Source organism: Dunckerocampus dactyliophorus, chromosome 9, assembly GCF_027744805.1.
Source record: "Dunckerocampus dactyliophorus isolate RoL2022-P2 chromosome 9, RoL_Ddac_1.1, whole genome shotgun sequence".
Taxonomy (NCBI): Eukaryota; Metazoa; Chordata; class Actinopteri; order Syngnathiformes; family Syngnathidae; genus Dunckerocampus; species Dunckerocampus dactyliophorus.
In genome coordinates this window covers 2,893,422-2,913,818 of record NC_072827.1, presented here as the reverse complement: position 1 = coordinate 2,913,818, position 20,397 = coordinate 2,893,422, and the positions used below count along the sequence as shown (strand labels likewise).

The window sequence follows — 20,397 nt, the reverse complement described above, 5'->3', positions numbered from 1 at the left end:
TCATTTATTTGACAAATACTCAGCTTAGAAAATAAATAGCTTCAACATTTTTACAAAATAGAACAGTCACGGACCATGAAAAATACCAAAACATTTCATTCACTAGTTGACCAGACTTCATTGGCACAAACTTCAAATATTTTTTTTTAATACTGTACACTAGTGGTCCGTTTTTTCCTGATATTTTAAAGGCTGCGCCACTCGGGTCAGTTTGGTTGTGACTTGGATGGCTTGAGCAAAGGCTGCAGCAAGGAGGTCAGTGCGTTTGACACAAAATATGAAGAAGACCAGATGCCCCACATGATACCAACAACTATTAAGCCACTCCAGAGAATCTAAGTCATACAACTACAAAGATTGAAGTTTTTACATTGTAACAAATTCCTAATTTGATGAGAATAAACTTGTAATATTTGGAGAAAAACAGAAGACAATGAAGTTGCAATGACATTAAAGTTATTAGGATATCCATTGCTGGAGCCTATCCCAGCTGACTTTGGGCTAAGATGAGGGGGGAAAAAATCATGACTGCGAGAAAAATGCCATTTCACAAGACTCTAGTAATACGAGAAAAAGAAAATTCATTTATGATAGTTGTGATATGACGGCAAATTACTTATTTTATGAGTTGTAATATTTCAAGGAAAAATGACATGACCGTTGTAGTATTGCGAGAAAAATGTCCTTATTTTAAGAGAATAAAGTTGTAATGAGAAAGAAAAATCCCTGATTTATGCCAATAAAGTTGTAATAGCACTACATATGATATATAAAAACACATATTATGGGAATAATTTATGACAAAGTGGTAATATGAGAAAACAAATAGTATTTTATGGAAATAGTTTTATTTTATGACACAGTAGGAAAAAAGGAAAAATGCGTCCTTTATCAGTGCTTCTAACACTGGTTGGTATGAACCTAGCTGAATAAATACTGTAGAAAAAGGTACTGAAAAGTGCCTGAGACCGGGGGCCGTTGGTGACTGATTTATCATTGTAGAAATAAAATAAACCCCCCAAAAATAGAGCAAAAAGCTGAAAAGTCACAGTGCTTCCTCGCTACAGTCTGTCAGCGACCACGTTCCCGTCTTTGTCTTTAATGCGCAGTCGTCCCGTGGGGTAGCGCGTCTCCTGTCGTCCGTCGGCGTAGACGGTCTTCACGGTGCCGTCCGGATATTCTCTCCTCTTGTAGTCGCCCGTGTGGACCTCCCTCTGGCCCGTGTTGAAATGGATCTCCTTGGTGCCATCTCTGCGGGGGACAACGCGACTGACGTGAACTCTCGGCGAGAAGCTAAGCCGATGCGCCTACGTACGGTTTCACGTGCACGACGGTGCCGTCCGTCAGCACGCTCTCCTCCCTGCCGTCGGGGAAGATGTTCTTCAGCGTCTGGTCCGCGAAGGTGATCTCCTTGCGGCCGTCTGGGAAGTGCTTCTCTGCGGGAGGAAGGAGGAGACGGTGAGATGGACGCTGCCTCAAAGCTCTTGAGTGATGGCGTGGGAGGTGTCTCACCTGTCTGGTTGTTGGGGAAGTGCAGCACCTCCACGCCGTCTGGGTAGGTGACGTGCATCGTCTGGGCGTCTGCGTAGTAGTAGATCTGACAAGCACACAGTTATTACATTTTTTATTTTTTTTTAAATGGGTCCAAGTGTCCACTCATCAAGTGGACTCACCACTCTGTGGTCGGCCGTGACCTCCTTGGTGTCGCCGTTGAAAAAAGTGACTTTGACCGCGACGCCGTCCGATGACAGCTCCTTCCTGGTCCCGTTGGGGAAGATGACGACACGATCACCGCTGGCCAGGACCTTCTCCACCTGGAATGATCACCTTTCACTTTAGACGGGCTGGCCACGAGTTACGTTTCCGGTCTTTTTGCACGACTTAGCAACAACCACCAGAGGGCGCAGTTGATTCAGCCCCACGGAAGGGAAGGAATGCAAAGTTTGAAGCTCAGGTGAGGTTTGTTGCACCATGACTAGGACACGGAGTGGAGGTGCGACGTGTGCAGTGAATGGAGTGAGGCTCCCTAGGCTGGTGAAGTTAATAGCAAGCTAGCCTGTTGATGTTTTTGGCATCTGTCGACATATTCCATCCCAACTACAATCATTATTTAGTCAACTTGAATAATATGAAGATGTTTGACTCTGAGCCTCGGGTTCTTCTATCTTTCTTCATTTTGTGTGTTTTTTTTTTTTCAATTCATATTGTGAAATGCTGGAATATAATTTATGCAAATATTTGTAATGCATATTTAAACACTCACAATATTTTATGTTTAAATTAGATATAATATGTATGTTTTTTACTATTTCATTTTTTCTGGCATAATAAATCAAACATTATTATTTTAGCTTTCATTTCTATGTAACACATACATTTTCTTACTATTTTTCCTTAACATGACAAATATTTAAAAATAGAAATAATTTTGTTTAAATTATATTAAATATTGCATATATTGTTTTATTTTTCTTTAGTATTTTCTGCCAAAATAAATATTTAAACATTTTCATTATTTTGCCTAAATTATGTTTTTTTTCCTTTAATATTCTCTGCCATAATAAACATTCAAACATTTACATTATTTTGTTTAAATTATGTTATAATTTTTTTTCTTTCATATTTCCTGCAACAATAAATAGTCGTAAAATTACCGGATAAAGTCGTAAATTAGCAAGAAAAAAGTCACATTTATGCGAATAAAGTCGCACATTCACGAGAAAAAACGTAATATTACGAGAATAAAGTCGTACATTTACGAGAAAAAACTTAATATTACGAGAATAAAGTCGCACATTTACGAGAAAAAAGTTGTGATATTACAAGAATAGTCGTACATGTACGAGAAAAAAAGTTGTAATATTACGAGAATAAAGTCATACATTTCCGAGAATAAAGTCGTATACTTCCGAGGATAAAGTCGTACATTCACGAGAAAAAACGTTGTAATATTACGAGAATAAAGTCGTACATTTACGAGTAAAAATGTTGTAACATTACGAGAATGAAGTTGTAATATTATGAGAATAAAATCGCACGTTTACGCGAAAAACGCTGTAATATTACAAGAATAAAGTCGCACGTTTACGCAAAAAAAGTTGTACATTTATGAGGATAAAGTCGTACATTTATGTGAAAAATTTGTGTACATTTACGAGAAAAAATTGTAATATTACAAGAATGAAGTGGCACATTTACGAGAAAAAAGTTGTAATATTACGAAAGAAATTCGCACATTTACGAGAAAAAAAGTTGTACATTTACGGGGATGTTTTTCTGCCATTTAAAAAGTAGATGAAAACGTTTTTAAATGGAGTACTCTAAATGCAAAACAAAATCGAGAACATCTGTAAAATATATCAAAAAAGGATCTAGAAGCAAGTGTGGATCTGTGCCGACCTTGCCATCAGGATACGTGATGACCTCGTGAGCGTCGTCTTCCTCGGTTGGTTCACATGGCGTCACATCTCCTGGCTGTGGAAGAATTATTTCACAGTGCAAACGTCATTCCATGACGACATCAGCACGAGCAAGTCAGTTAAGAGTGATGCCTCTTACCGGAGAGCAGCTACGTGAATGTTCTACAATAGTCTGGTTGTTGGACACATTCGTTTTGGCAGGTGTCTGCGACGATGATGATGATGATGATGATGATGATGATGATGATGATGATGATGATGATGATGATGATGGGCCTGACTCGGCAGACTTTCTTAGACTGCTCTTCATTGCTGCACACACACACACACACACACACACACACACACACACACACACACACACACACACACACATCATAAAGTGTTACTGCAGTAAGTCTAAATGATGATACATTAGATATTTTTACATTTGACTCATCTTCAGCGACACCTGACAAAAAGCTGAAGTGAGTCTTACCTTTGGGTGCGTGTGTCAGATGCCTGCTGTCCTTGGAGCTCCCTCTAGCGGCCGCTGTAGTACTGCAGCGTGGAGGACTGACGCTCCCTCTGGAATCCAGAGGACTCTTTATTTTGAGACAAGAAATATTAGCACAGAGTATTAGGGCCACATAAAAAATAACAATGATAATAGGACATTTCAAGAATAAAGTTGTAAATTTCCGATAAAAAAGTCATAATATGAGGAGAATCAAGTTGTACATTTACGAGAAAAAAACTTCACAGTAACGGCTATGATTATTTTAATACTATATAGTACTGTATACTATAAAGTACTGTATAGACTTCACAGTAACGGCTATGATTATTTTAACACTATATAGTACTGTATACTATATAGTACTGTATACTATATAGTACTGTATAGACTTCACAGTAACGGCTATGATTATTTTAATACTATATAGTACTGTATACTATATAGTACTGTATAGACTTCATAGTAACAGCTATGATTATTTTAACATTATATAGTACTGTATACTATATAGTACTGTATACTATATAGTACTGTATAGACTTCATAGTAACAGCTATGATTATTTTAACATTATATAGTACTGTATACTATATAGTACTGTATACTATATAGTACTGTATAGACTTCATAGTAACAGCTATGATTATTTTAACATTATATAGTACTGTATACTATATAGTACTGTATACTATATAGTACTGTATAGACTTCATAGTAACAGCTATGATTATTTTAACACTATATAGTACTGTATACTATATAGTACTGTATACTATATAGTACTGTATAGACTTCATAGTAACAGCTATGACTTGGGCAAAGGTAAGATTACAGCTTTTTAATTGTAGAAGCAGGAGGAAAGTTTCCTTCCTTCCTGAAGATCTGTGCTGTATTTTCCCTCGGACACGTCACACGTCACCATCACACCTCAGATTAACACTTTATTCTCATACATTTAACACTTTTTTTTCTTTTTTTACGACTTTATCTCATATTCTGACTTTTTTTTCCTCATAAATTTACAACTTTATTTCGACTTTATTTTCGACGATTTACGACTTCATTCTCGTAAATTTACAACTTTATTCTCGAAATGTCAGAGTGTATTATGAAAAGGGGGGCTTACGTGACCTTTTGGCCTCAGCCAAAGGCAATATTATGACTTTTTTTTTCACGAGTATACAGTAAATGACTTGCTGTGGCTGTGCTTTAGGGCGTGATGCACCCTCTGCTGCATGCAAATACACTGTGCCGAAGACCAGTGGTGTCCAAAGTGTGGACCGGGGGCCGTTGGTGACTGATTTATCATTGTAGAAATAAAATAAACCAAAAAAAAAAAAAATAGAGCAAAAAGCTGAAATGTTGATACTACTCATGAATAATAACATAGTTTTTTCGCATAAGGTTGCAAAAACAAAACACTTACAGCAAATTTGACTCCTTTGGTAACAGAAGGCACATCTTTAGTGTCCCTCTCTGCTTCTGGAGAGTTCTTTTTCAAGGCACTGAGACGAAGCATCTCCGACGTGCGCACCTCACAAGGGGAGAGACGGAGAAAAGATGTTAGGACACGCTTGCGCCGTACCGCCTGCCTCTGTCATGAAGTAGTCACCTGGTCCCTCAGGGCGAGGTTCTCCTGACTCAGAGAGTCTATCTGCTGGCGAAGGCGAGTGTGCGTGGACGACCAGCGGCTCTCCTTCTTCCTCAGCTCCTCCTGCAGGGAGCTCAGCTGCTCCTTCAGCGCCTGGAATCACGTTTGTTCGCTGCTCAGTAGGTTAGGCACGCAAAGTCTGCAGCACTCGCGTGTTCGTTTATGTGTGAAACGCTGTGAAAAGATTGTGTTGGTGCAGAATAACAAATGTGTGAAAATGGAATGTATTTTTAAATATTTACTTCAGATATACAGTAACTGATATTACTAAGGAGTAACCTGATTTTAATAATTATTATTTATGGAAAAAATATATGTGTGTATATACTGTACACACATACACTAAATGCAATTTTGAGCCAGTGACATAAACTAGCTTTAATACAAACCAAGCCTGTTTTAATTGTCTTTTTAATGTATTGCATTTATTATATTGCCATGTTTTTATATTTTTTTTAATTGGATTCAATATATTGATTTTATCTATCATAACCATCTTTTTTTACTAATTTATTTGTGGTTTCTCTTGTTTTTATTGTACAGCAATTTGGGCAGCAAAAGTTGTGTAAAAATGTGCTTTGTAAATAAAGCGTACTTTCTGCAGTTAAGTAAATAAGATCTAATCTTACAAAACGCGTGAGAGGAACCAGTGCCTGGTTCTGTGATGGCTGCTAAGTGGCAAACAAACATTTTAATGTTCATGAGAAGCATTTTCAAAAATATCGACGAGACCTGCTCGCGTTACCCGTATCTCCGCCCGTTCTTTCTTGTCGGGCATGGCTCGCGCGGCCGCGGCGTGTTTCTCAAATAGTTTGCGTTCCCTCTGCAGCTTCCTGGTCTCTTCTTTCTGGTAGTCCTCAAAGTGAGCCAGCTGCTCCGCTCTCTCTTGCTCCAACGCCTCACGCTCCCTCCTGGACACCAAAAATGTGGACGACATACAAGTCAGGGATAGAGGACAGGGTACGGTTCCTATGCGGATCACTTGGCTCACCTGAGGTTCTCCTGGTTCTTCTCGTTCTCTTGTCTAAGCTTGGCCAGCGCCGCGTTCTCCTTCTGGAAGCGCTCGATCTCCATCTCCAGCCTCTCCTTCAGCTGTGTGGAATGGACATACTGGCCTGCACACACACACACACACACACACACACACACACATTAAGGTCTTACATTATCACTGCAAACTACAAGCTAAATGGAACTTTAACACATTTACATTGCAATGTGCAATCCAGAGCAGATCCGGATTAAACATGGTTTGACATTACGGTGTCTCTCACAGATTTTGTTTAAATCGGAAAAGTGCTCTTGCTTTCGACAGTAATCTAGTTGGGGCTGACTCAACAGCGCCTCTGCTGGGTGCAGCCAAGGACTGCACTCCATTTTGTCTCCGTCACTCCAAAACTCGAATAACAAAATCAATTTGGATTCATTCTCAGAAACCCCTGCTTTGAAACGATGAAAGACAGAAGAGTGTGTCTCACCCGCCTCCTTGTCTGTCTTCTTGTCCTGCGGGGGGGACGGAGGTAGAGGCGCATTCTGGGTCTTTGGCTCGAGTGACGGGAACAGTGTCACCATGAGTTTGGAAGGGGGAGGAGGAACGGAAGGAGGAGCTTCTGGCTCCTGATTGACCGCTCCCGTGGAAACCGGGTCAGCCTCACTGACCGCCGTGTCGTCAAGGTCGCTCCACGTGTCGTCGTCGTCAAACGCGACTTGGCCCGGCGGTGCGTCTTTGTCCTCTGTCAGCGTGGAGTCGATGCTGCTGATGACGTCGTCGCTCTCGCCGTCATCCTCACTGGCGCCGTCTGACCGCTGACAGATGATGTCCTCATCCTGATAGGAGCGTCTGTCGTATGCTGGCTCAGACGAGACGATGAAGCAGCTTGGAAGGCCGCTGGGAGAAACGGGCACCGAGACGGTACCTTCCGGCTCTTTAATTTCTGCTCCAGCCGTCGATGTGGAGTCCTCTCCGTCGTCAAACCTCACTTTGTTCTCCTTCACAGCGCCGCGGCCGCAGTCTCGATGACTGCCAGGACTGCGGCGCTGCTCCCTGGTGGGCAGGGATTTGATGGGTGTGGACGACAAGCGTCTCTCATGCAGCCCGGCCACACCGAGCAGCTTCCGGTTCTGCTCATCCATCTGGAGAACCTACAGGGCCACAAAAACAACATGTCACGCCTTATCTCGAAACTTGTTTTTACAACCATAATTGGGCACCACAGTAAAAAAACATGTGATTTCTCCCACCCAATCAACCCCAACGACAAATAACAAATCTTACGCTTCAAAAATAATGGGAAACGATTATATAATACGACAGAAGCGGTTGTGCTAATTTCCTTTTGAGTCTTGAGTCTCCAATGACAAAGGTTTCACACATGAAGAAATCTTACTTGCTGTGGCTAACAATTAGGGGCGTCACAAGACCTCATGTCGCAAGATTTCTCGTTCAGAAACCAAGCGTCTCTTGGGCGCTAGGCCCGGGACCATCATAAATACATTCATTAATCACCCAACAAATGAAAATGAACGCCATCAATTTTTGTGTCCGTTTTCTTCCTCTCCCGCATCCAAACAGGTGAGAAGAGGTTCACTCTGTGCACCGAGTTCAGCACCTTGCTGCGTTTGTTCCATAGAACAAAGGCACGAATGAAGTGAGCCCTTTTTTGTCAGTCATACAGTCTCTTTGTCTTGGTGGGTGGAGGTGGAGCTGCTAGCATACACACAAAGTGCGAAGTGTAACGTAATAGAAAATAAATGAGTAGATTGCAATATATGGTCAGATATCTCGTGTATTGTCTCGTCTCACGAAACGTCTGCCAACGATCATAAACGGACCATTTTTCATTCAAATGAAAAACCCCTTATGTCGACGTCGACTTAAGCAGGCGCTTTTTAGTAATAACGCAGTGTAGCGGGACTTGTCAACATAAGAGGGACAACTTAAGCAGGTATTATAAATCTATTGATTATGACAATTTTAATGAAATGAAACACGTGAGGACAAACATCACCTTGGTGACGAAGGAGGAGGTGGAGGAGAAGGACAGCTCCTCGGCCGCTTGCTCCAAGAGTTCAAACTCTCCCAGCTCCATGTGCTCCAGCTGACGCTCACACTCCCAGCGCTGCAGCTTCTCCACGAAGGACCGCTCAAAGGAATCCTGCGGAACTCCGGCTACCGCTCGCCCGTCCGGCAATTCCGATGTTGGAGTCTGGTCGGCGGCCACCTGCTTTGTCACAGCGAGCTGAATGTGCTGCACTTGCTTGCCCGGTGGAGCAATTAAAGCATCACTGCTTCTGTTTGTGTTTTGTCGCTGGTGGAAGCCTAACACCTTTGTCTGCGCTGCCTTACGCTCAACTCTCAGATCCCGGAGAGGCGAAGTGGCGCCTCTTGAACTGTTTTCCTTGTTGAGGGTGGCGGTTTTACGCTGGACAGGAAGCCTCTGGGATGCTTTTTTGGCACCTCTCTGGATAAATGCGGGCCCAGAGTTGCTGGCCTGGGTCGGTGCTTTGGAATCAGTCACTGTGTCCTGTTTGCGGTTGTTGGCAAATCTAGACAGACCCTGGCCTCGCCTCAGAAAGGCCCTTTTAGTGGGGGGAGAGTCCCCTCCATTTGGCTTCTGTGAACATGACAACACATCAAAGTGATATCAAAGTTAAGTAAAAAAAAAACATCACATATCAACATCATATCACATGCTCGATTATGAAGTCAGCAGGGTAGTACATCATTTACAATGGAAGATCCTGAGACTTAAAAAATGTACATGTGCTGATTTTGAAAAGGTTTACCCCCTTACAAAGATATGAACCATACAGAACTGTTATGGATTATGTTAGAATGTTAAAATAAATCCACAATAAACAATCAATTTGATAAATGAATTTGTATTTGCATTCAAGACTTTACTATAATCCCAAAAGATGACACGTTTATATATATATATTTTTATGTTATTAAAAGTCTAAGAAATTGTATTTATATATTTAAAGAAGCTTTCCGTTAATATTAATATCAGCTTTTATATCAGTTTTTTCTCTTTACAATACACCTTTTGCTCTATTTTTCCCATTTTTGTTGTGTTTTTTAATTGTTAAATTTTAGTTATCCAATGTGTCACAGGCTAATAAATATTTACCAAAATGGTCGCTGGGCCACACTTTGGACACCGCTGCTTTTATAGCTCTTTATCAGGGTTGAGCATGTGACACAACGTCAACTCTGTGAGCAACCACAGCTCTTGTTGACTATTTAAAAATGGTCATTAAAGAGAGAAGGGGAGTGTTATTTCAGATGGAACTAATCAAGGTGTTACAACAGTCATTTTATTGCAAATGTTGTTCTCAACATCTCTGTGTGGAGTTTGCATGTTCTCCCCGTGTGTGTGTGTGGCTTTGCTCTGAGTGCTCCGGTTTCCTCTCACATTCCAGCAACATGCATGTTGCGTAACTGGAGAATCTAAATTGTCCATAGGTATGAATGTGAATGCGAATGGTAGTTTGTCTATACTGGATGTGACCTGCCATTGGCTGGCCACCAGTCCGGGGTGTCAGATGGGATAGGCTCCAGCATACCAAGCGGCCCTATTGAGGACCAGCGCCATAGAAAATGGATGGATGGACCTGAAATGGAGGAGTTTAGAGGTGAGCTGTAAGCCCACTGAACAAGCCGTATCCAGAGAGGAAATAATGTTCTACAAGCCGACCAATCACGTCTTTCTCTTTTCTGAGCATTCTAAAGATATAAAAACAGCTACATTGCAGAATTACTGAGACATTGTTATTATTATTGTTGTTAACATTGATACACCGGAGAACTACCTGAGCGGCCTAGTGACACCTCGCCACACCACATCGGCTAGCGACTTGCTTCACCACACACACTCGCTCACAAAGCCGCGGGGCACTACTGAAAGGTAACACTACATACTGGAGCTGCCGCCACTCCTGCTGTGTTTTTGTTTTTTAGTAACGCTAGGTGTGACGCTAGGTGGAGGCGTTCCTTTCTATGTTGCTCTGTGAAATCACAGCACCCAGGAAGGAAGTTCCGCTAATGCCCAAAAGACCAAAAGATGGCAAAATACTGTAAGTATGACATGTTATCATGAATAAATGACTTGGATATAAAAACATAAAACCTTGTTGGAGGTGTTTTAATAGCGGGCGGAATAGGTGCGTCCCATTACGTGCATTTATTACCTGCCTCTTTTTAGCAGTTTTTATATCTTTAGAACGTGCAGAAAAGAGAAACACGTGTGCTCATGTCTCAGGGCCCTGTCGCACCTTGACGATTTAGCCAGCTTACGCCAACGTATGAAAGATTTGGCCAATACGCTGGCGTACGTCGAATAAGTAATGGGTAAGTTCTGTACAAGTTGGGAGCACGCGGAAGCACGCCAGCATACGTCGTAGTACATCTAAGTCGTCCAAAAATTTTGTGCCTGCATAAAACCTTTTCGACGTATGTCAATGTATGATTCAAACGTCCCGCATCCGCGAGCAATAAGTTATGCGCTCCTTGACGCCCGTTCACACACGTTATTTCTAAGTTACGCACAAGTCATAATACATCAACAGACAGAACTGTCTTCTTGGCGAGGGGAGATGGCGATGGAGGCTGTCGTGTTTGCATTTGCAGGTAAGTTTGCAGCTTGACCAGTAGAGGGCACTGTGACACTGGGAATGGAACCAACTTTTTTTTATTTTCTATCAACTTTATTAATGCCTTAGCAGTCACAAATCCATGAGTGGTAGCATATGCAGCCTACACCAGGGGTCTCAGACTCGCGGCCACCAGGGCGATAGTTTGCGGCCCCCTTCTTAATATGAAAGATTAATATTCGTGTGGCCTGCAAGTTTGATATGAATGACACTTGTCGTGTGCGGAGCTGAACAAACCAATCACGTTGAGGTATATGGGTCTCGAGGGCGGGACCTCGGCCGGGCAGTACGTACCAACGCCTCACTGCCTTGACTCGTTCGCTCGCTCATTCATTCATTCCTCGGAGACAGAGCAGAGTCAGCGGCTTCACGGCTTCTCCTCTGCCCAGCTGAGTGGTTGGTTCACCGTGATTGGTTCGTTCAGCTGTCAAGGTGTGACAGGGCCCTCACATAAGGATTGTGGATGATGGGCAAAAGTTTAAAAAAAAGTGCAGTTTTCCTTTAAAGGGGGCCGACTATGCTTTTCCTCTTTTCCGACCTAGAAATGTTGTTATGATGTTGTATTCTCGTGTTAAACGATGCCAAGACGTCACGTATTTGGAGGTGAACCCTGAAAGCAGTTTTGGACGGCTCTGCATGCTGTGTTTTACAGTTCCACTGACGTCAACGCAGCCCGGACATCCTTACTGTATATGGGCATGCCCAGGTACACGCTGTAGGCCTGCGCTCCCTAACTCTGCTTCGCTCTGTTGTCGACGATTTCACCGTGTTAGCATGTTGAGCTGTGGCTCCCAGGAAATGTTCATTCTGGTGTGACGGAAGGGTAATTTTGTTTAGCTTTCCTTAACAGGCAATCGTCAGGCAAAAGTGGTTGGAGTTGCTGATTCCCGGCCTGCAAGAGAAAAATAGGCTCATCTGTCAACGCCATTTCACACGGGACTGTTTTGTGAACGTGGGCCAATACGAAGCTGAACTATCCGCCAAACTGATGCCGAAGTCCGACGCCTTCCTAACGTTACTTGGCTGTGTTGAAGAGTCAGAAGAGCAAGCTGTAAGTAACAATTCATCAGTGTCCTAACTGTGTTCATTGTGTGTAAGTAATCGGACAAAAGCGGTTGTCTGTGTAAAATTATAGAGTGTGCATACAGGGAGCGGAGGGGGTGTTACCTGCATGCCTGCAAACACATACGGCTGGATGTTAAAAGCGGACATTTTAAAAATATAAATCAAAGTTTACTATCAACCCCTGTACCGGCAAAATTAGAAAATAGGATTCGGCAGCTGTCCGGAAGTCCTCGGGAGCGTGACCGATCACAGCGGAGAGGGTTCAGCGGGAGGTATACTTGGATGAGGGCCGGCGGTGGAGTAAATTACACAGACCGTTTGGGCTAGAAGCAGGAAACCCAAGAAAACACTGCAGGAAGATTTAGAAGGCTTTTTGTACGGGTTATCGTGTGAAGCTGCTCTTTAAGAGTCCACAACTCAATACAAAGACCCAAAAATGAGTATAATAGGTCTCTTTAAGTCACAAGGTTTTTTTTTTTTGAGATACAAGAGGGTTCGCAGAGGCAGCCATGTTTTTTCCTTCATCCCTGGTGTTCTGGAATTCTGCAACCAGTGGGTTTCACTGCTGACATTTAGTGGATCCCTGTGATGTTCTCTGACCTGGTGTTGCCAGCCAGATTTCAACCTCTGCTCCTCCAACCTCAGCTGCTCCTCCAGTAACTGCTCAAACGTCTGCTTTCCTGCAGTTATTGGTCTGTAGCGCAACGCACAAACAAACAAAGTCAACCATCGTGGTTGATGCACCAACTGGTTTTCCAGGACTATAAAGAAAGGAATTCTAGGCTTGTTCCTGGCTAAATTAATTGTACCTGTCTTCAAGCACTGAATCGTCTTCTCTGCTGTTGTTGCGAGTAAAAGCCGTGTCCTCACTTTGTCTTGATGAAGCGCCATCAAGGTGCTTCTTGGTAGCATCAGCCCTGGTGCCTGACGGAACCACACAAAACCAAACCTAAGAGTACTGTCACTTTCATGCCACTCTTTTTATGAAAAACATCCCACCCTCCTCCTTGTCCTGCACTTCGACACCACTTTGCAGCCGCGTGAGCGTCTCTTCCTGCCGGGGGTTCACTCGAGAATTGACTGGAGGGCTGTACTGGTGCTGTCTGGGACTGGAGGCCTCATGTTCCGCTCGTAAACTCTCTAAGAGACATGTATGATACATGGCAGTCACTGACTGTGTGCAAAAGTGCAATAGCACACTCGTCTCAAGAAGCAAAGAGATCTGTGCAAACCCTTTGTGTTCATCATTCCCAGGAGCCTCCGCTGCTCCTCCTGGAGGCGAAGGAGCTCGCCCAGCTGGTCGGCTTTAAGCTGCTCCTGCATGTGCTGCTGCCACCTCCTCAGCTGCAAAGAGTGTATGTGTTCATTAAGAACAGTATGAAGTCAAATATATCACTGGGTATTAATGATGACAGCCTTCACACTGCACATGCTCATGCGTGTAAATGCGTGAGCTCAATGAAAAGATGAAAGTCGCAAGTGTCGAAGGAGAAGAGGCGAATCCGCTATGCTAACAATAGGCTACCTGAAAAACAGGTAGCCTCTCCTGAATGTGTTCAACTGTTTGATGTTGGAATGGCTTGAATCAGTTGATCGAATTGATACAATTTTACAGAAAATGAGAATGAGAATTTTGCATAACAAGAAAAATTTTGCCATCTGAAAAATAGGTAGCTTGAATGTCTTGAACAAAGAGAAGAGGAAGTAGTGTTTCAAAAATGTGTGAATTTTGTGAAATGAAATCAATTTTTGGACTGTGAAGAATGGTCAGTTTGAGAGTCCTGAATGGGCGGAATGGTTTCATGTTAGAATCGGTTGAGAAATGTGTGAATGGCGGAAGCTTGAAAATGGCCCATTCATTTTCAATGGATTTTTGGAAAATCTTGGAATTTGTTGAATGATCTGAATAGATAGGTAATTATTCCCGAATGAGCTGAACGACTTGATGCTTGAATCGGTTGAAAATAGAGGAGTTGGAGCACAAAAAAAAATGCGGAAAAGGAATATTAAGAACAAGCATTACTGCCCTCTGCTGCATGCACCCCGAAATACAGCTAAGGAGTTCGCACCTGAGGGAATCGTCAAAGACCAAGTCCACATCGTATGGCGCAAACCAAAACTGTTTGCAAAAAATTGAGTTCCCCAATGATTTGAGCATTCTGTCTTGAACGCGGTCCGAATCGGTTGAGAAATGTGGAACTTTGAAAAATTCTCTATTCATTTTCAATGGGAAAAAAATTGTCAGCGTTTGCAATGCTAACATGGTTCCAACATGCTAGTATGCTAATGTTAGCATGCTAGCAATGCTAAAATTGCTGCTAGCATGCTCATGTAGCATGATAGCACCCTAACTGGTAACTCGGGATGATCCAGATACTCGTTTTAGACGAGTATCCGTTACAAATAATGCATTTTTGCAGAGTACGAGCATGAAACTAGTACAGCTCGTCATTATCCATAATCGTGATGAAGGAAAATCCTCATTGTGTAACTCATTATGTAGTCACTCTTCACGCTCTGTGATTGGCCAGTCACATATTCAAATTCTTCATTTTTAAAAAAGGGACGGTGTACATTAATGAACATTTCTTTGCAGAAAGTAAATGTACCCGAATAAGCCGAAAGGCTAATTTTCATCGGCAGTCCCTTTGGCAAATGGTAATAGACCCAACAAAACAAAACAACAAAAAAGAAACCATACAAACAAACATAGACACAAATACAGTCTGCATTACATATCCCCACAGTACAAGTTATAGAATAAAATTAATAAAAAACAAAATGAAAATTATAATACAAACACCGCCAAGCCAGCCATATTGGCTACCTTACCGTTTACATTTCATTTGTTCACTACCTGACACAGGTAAAATAATGGCTAGTACCAGTGATACTGCTAGTGCACACACCTTTGCGATTCAACAAGCCAATTCTTAGCATTGAGTTTAAAAGAGTGATATGATGAAGATTCTCTGACTGATTGTGGTACTGTATTCCATTGATGGGATGCTCTAAATGAGAATACAGCCTGGCTAAATGTGCTTTTCCTGATTGGGATTGTGCAATCTTTTTTAGTAACACCTCTGGTGGCCCTGGTAGCAGAGGACTGAAATGTTATGAAAGCGGATAGTGGAGGAGGAGCCAAACCGTGCAAGATCTTATATACCAAGCGGATGTTTTTGTATTTGATGAGATTTTCCCAGCTCAGCAATTTATACTTCTTCAAAATATGGCAATGGTGGTATCTGAAAGGTTTTTTATCCAGTGTTTTAAGTGCTTGTTTATATCATGATTGGAGTAGTTTCATTACAGTGGAGTGTGCATTAGCCCAACTTATCAGACAGTAGTGATGTGAGAGATAATCATAGAGAAGAAGTATATCTTGGCTGCTTCAATTGATAGAGAGTTCTGATAAATCTCAAATTTGACATACTAAACTTTACCTTATTGCAGACTTTCTTTAATTGATTTTTGAAGCTGATATTCGAGTCAATGTGTAGTCCTAGATATTTAAATTCTGTAACAACCTGTAGCCTCTCACCAGAGACAGAGAAATGACTGGATTCATGTTTGAATTGTTCATCCTTGAAACTGCAAACAACATTGATTTAGCCAGGATGTAATTCTCACCATTGCATCAGTTAGCTTAGTCTCAACCTCACCTGCCGTCTTCCCATGACCCAGGATTACTGTGTCATCAGCGTACATTAAGATGTCACATGACTCACACACAAAAGGGAGATCATTAACGTACATGCTGAATAGAAGTGGGCCTAGTACTGAGCCTTGCAGGACACCAGTTGATAACCCTAAGACATTGGAATTATGGTTATGATTTTTAACCAGCTGAAAGAGAGATGAGAGGTGTGACTGTAACAAGTTAGGACAGTTTGTGGAGAGATTGAAATTCAGGAGTTTCTTTAATAATATAGAGTGATTAACAGTATCAAATGCTTTCCGCAGGTCTAGGAAGACAGCGCCCACTGCCCAATGATTTTGACCAGTTAGTTTATTTATTTGAGTCCAGATGCTTCTCGAGTTGCTGTGGCAGTTTTCAATAATAGAAAAAAAGAAATCTGCTTTAGCTTTTCTCATTTTCTCGTCTAATCACTCTGTTCCTCAGCATAGTAAATATCTGCCTGTCATGGCTCAGTTTAGTTTTTGTGCCTACTTTGAAAGCGGTATCTCTGTCGTTCATGAGTTTGATGACATTGTCAGTCAGCCATGGGTGAGACTGCTTCTGGCTTTTGTGTTTAGTTCTAACTGTGAATTCCTTGATTTTGCTTTGTATGTTCTCTATAAAATTCTGACTAATTATTTCCACATCATTGTCTGAAAGTAGATTGTCCCAGTTCAGCTTTGTTATGGTTGTTTTGAAAGCTTCCTGTTTATTTCTTGGGATACCAATGAAATCTTTACTGCCAGAAAGTGTAACATTTCGCCTATTACTTAATTTCCTAGATATAAGTACCAAATTATGATCCGACAGCCCAGTTATCATATTATATGATTTTGTAATTCTTCTGGGCCTGTTGGTAAAAATCTGATCCATTTGAGTACTGGTAGAGGTTGTAATCCGTGTAGGACCCTTTACTATTAAAACCATCAGTTATCTGCTTCAGCTTTTTTCTTGAATTTTTATCTTCCCAATTTAAGTTTAGATCACCCATCATAATGACCTCCTTTTTAAAATCACACTGGCGTAATATTTCCTTAAACTTATCAAAGAAGTTCATGTTAGAGGGCGGTGGCCGATACACGACTATGAGAGTGAAAGACATCTGAGGTGCAAGAATCATGTTAAGGCCGATACATTCCAGATCATTCAGACTCTGCCATTCAATCTCACTGCACTGAATGGTGTCTCTCACATAGACCAAAACCCCACCACCTTTCACCTCAGCTCTATCCCTCCTAAATCCCACATAACTTGGAATTTTAACAGCAGAAGAGGGGGAATTTTTCTTAAGCCATGTTTCTGACAAACAAATGAAATCTAGATTTGACTCTGTCAAAAGGTGATTGATCTGCTCACTTTTTGATCTTAAGCTGCGTATATTAAGGTCACCACCCAATATACCCTTTCGTTTTGCTTTTGAGTCCCAGATTAATCTAGAGTTGTTAACCGTCTGAAAGACTTTCCATGTCCGATTCATGTGGATTGCCCTGTTAATTAGCCCACATTTATTTTTACTGTGCGAGTGTGTGTCCAGACTGTTCAACCTGTTCAGCGGTGGCCTGGATGCTAATGTTGTTGTTGTTGTTAGCCTCCCTGGTGTTATTAGCTTCCCTGGAGCTGCTGGCCCACTCCGGAGCCTCGGCGCACTCCCACTGCAAGAAGACAGCAGCGCCTGTTCATCGGTGGCCTATATGCTGCTGTTGTTGTTGATCGGTTGTGGCCCAGCTGTCGGTAGTTGAACCCTGGCTAGCAGTGGTTGAAGCCCGGCTAGCGGTGGTTGAGGCCCAGCTGGCTGTGGTTGAAGCCTGGCTTGCGATGGTTGAGGCCCAGCAGACAGTGGCTTAAGCCCGGCTAGCAATGGTTGAAGCCCAGCCCGGCTACCCATGCTTGGGGCCCTGTTAGTGTTAGATGGTGAGGCCCAGGTAGCAACAAAAGCAGCCTGGGTAGCAGTGGAAGTAACCCAGGCTGCAGTGATTGGTGTCCAGGAAGGAGTTGGAATAGCTCCATTAATGTAGCAGCTAACGTATGCGGTGCATTTGACAAGACAGAGCTGTAAACGGCTCGTGTTGCGTCGGTCATTGCCGGTGTTTGTTTTTTTTTTTTTCATCTGCTTGCTTCGAATTTGGCTGGTGATACAAAGTCAGCTGGAAAACTTTGCTCGTAGTAGTGAACGTGGTGCTTTTGAGAAAACTACAGCGAAGAAGGCTGAGAGATTAGTTCCCTGTTTGCCATCACTGGATGTTTGCAAGAATCACACAGATCACTAAAAATAATGAAATACACAGAACACATATAGCTGAATAAGAAACAATAAATACAGCAGCTTCTGATCAATCCATGTCAATTTCAGACTTAAAAATAATGGACCCATTTAAGCCCAAACCATTTCTGGTTAAACTACACCCACTTCTTGTTTATGCCCCACCCACTCCGAGTACAGCTCCGTTTACAGATAATTTAAATGGATGAACAGATGCAGATACAGGTACAGGTAAAGGTACTATTACCTACTGGTAACCCTAACTCTAACCATAACCACCAAATGGTGGAGGTTTCACCTTTAACAGTAAAAATGACAATGTTAATATTAGCATGCTAGTACTAACATGCTAACCCCTGAAACAATAGCACTAAGTGTGAAATAAATTTCTAATCATGTAGAACCGCTAAAATGCTACTATGCTAATGTTAGCATGTTAACAATGCTAAAGTTAACATGATACACCTATCGATATGGCTAAGTGCCTGCCAATGTTAAAACTAACATGTAAAAAAATGTTGAAATCGTTGAAATTGAGTAATTAAGATTTTTTAAAAAAGATAAGATCTGTATTGAACGCGTTCATACAATTAGGTATAGAATGCAATGAGCTCCAATACAATTTAAGACATTATAAGACGTACAGTAGTCAAAAAACACACATATTGTCCAATGACAAACATGGACTGTATCGCCAAATATTGAAAAAACAAAACAATCAATCAAAACTGAATTCACTTTAACTTGAAACAAGTCAATTATGTATGTTCAATTCTTCTTACCTCTCCTAGCTTCATCAAAATGGTAGCGTCCTGGGAGTCGTTGGACATCTCAGCCAAACTGTGCGCCTCTCCATGTGAGATCCTGCGACTGTCACTCCCAGGCCTGTCTCCTCCAGGTGCCGTGGACAGGTCATGCACGCCGATGCAGCTGCTGTCCGCCGAAGCCGGCAGGGGGCCGAAGTCTGAGGCGCAGGAGTCGCCTTCATCTGGCTCCAGGGACGGATGTCCCGTGGTGGACGAGTACCGCAGGGTCTCCGCCAGGTCCGCTCCCGGGTTGAGGATCACACCGGCCCTAGTGCTGCTAGGCATCCAGCGGGACAAAAAGTCCACCTTGGAGTATGTAAGTCCGGCGGCCGGAGATGACATTTTGGCGGTCTTTGCTAAACCGGGACTTTATAGTGACAGGTTGAGGTGTTTGTCTATAGCATACAAATGGAGGGAAAGTATTCCTGGAAACACTTACTGGTCTGAAGTAGCTATATTAATACGAGTTTGTGTGTCTTTAAACGAGTATACCCTGAAATAAATGGCGCTTCATTTCCATTCGTTGTTAAATGCTTATAGTAACAAGCGTGAAGAAATTGAGTCAAATGAAGCCTTTAAAGCGTTAAAAACTCTCAAAAAGACACAACTTTGAACCTTGCCGCCATGTCAAAACAAAGCCCGCGAGAAGCAAGTTGTCAACAGCAGTAGCCACTTACCGTCGAAGGATGTCTTTCACGGGTGATGTAAACTCTCTACCGCCACCTGCTGGATTGGAGTGAAGCAGTCGCAGTACTACTCACGTCAAAATCATATTTTAAAACGGCAGCTAACGTTTAGAATAATTTTAGACTGTCAAATTAGTTAAACTGGCGCATTTTACAATATTTCAAAACTCCTGCTTTTATTTTTGTTTCGTGAAAAATGAAAGTATACATGCGTCACTACCCTAGCCGTACAGGAAATCCGATTCGTTCTGCGCATGCGCGAAGATTACGTCACTTCTTTCGCTCATTTTTACAGCGGCGCTTCCGTGACGTCACATGCCGTGATATTTTAATGTAAAGGACTGTATCGATTCGTCCGTATACCAGCAACTAGTTTTTTTTTAAACTGAGAAATACATACACACATTTATACACATATTTCAAATTAAAATCTTTAAAAAAAAATGGGCAATGTTTAAACATATCATGCCACCACGTTTTAGTGGATGTAGTTTTTTCAGTGTTAAAAAAACAAACTTAAAATCATTTATAAAACCAGAAATGGGGGCTTATAATTTAGGTATAATAGGTTTAATAATAATGTAATAGGTCAACGGGCAGCCGTGCAGCTTTGGACGCGTTTTGCACATGCGCCCATATCCAGTTGGAGCCTCCGAGACCACATATTTCACAATAAA

The 20,397-nt window shown here is 42.1% G+C and overlaps 1 protein-coding gene across 1 annotated transcript; it reads right to left on the bottom strand.

Moving 5' to 3' along the window:
• Positions 1–10: 10 nt before the first annotated feature.
• cenpj (centromere protein J) lies at positions 11–19,707 on the bottom strand. Its single transcript, XM_054787232.1, has 18 exons — positions 19,011–19,707; positions 13,522–13,633; positions 13,289–13,429; positions 13,099–13,213; positions 12,890–12,983; positions 8,578–9,183; positions 7,048–7,711; positions 6,561–6,684; positions 6,315–6,480; positions 5,531–5,662; positions 5,345–5,452; positions 3,898–4,003; positions 3,559–3,731; positions 3,400–3,474; positions 1,674–1,814; positions 1,513–1,597; positions 1,316–1,436; positions 11–1,251 (listed from the first exon to the last, which is right to left on the bottom strand). Exons 1-18 carry the CDS (start codon positions 19,374–19,376, stop codon positions 1,062–1,064), a joined length of 3,519 nt encoding a protein of 1,172 aa, XP_054643207.1. The 5' UTR covers positions 19,377–19,707; the 3' UTR covers positions 11–1,061.
• Between the last annotated feature and the right edge of the window lie 690 nt (positions 19,708–20,397).

Coding starts and splice junctions, on each gene's coding strand:
- cenpj (XM_054787232.1), bottom strand. CDS start 19,376: ATGTCATCTCCGGCCGCCGGACTTACATACTCCAAGGTGGACTTTTTG. Junction 13,634..19,010: donor TTTTGATGAAGCTAGGAGAG/GTAAGAAGAATT, acceptor CACTCTTTGCAG/CTGAGGAGGTGGCAGCAGCA. Junction 12,984..13,098: donor GATTCAGTGCTTGAAGACAG/GTACAATTAATT, acceptor GTTGCGCTACAG/ACCAATAACTGCAGGAAAGC.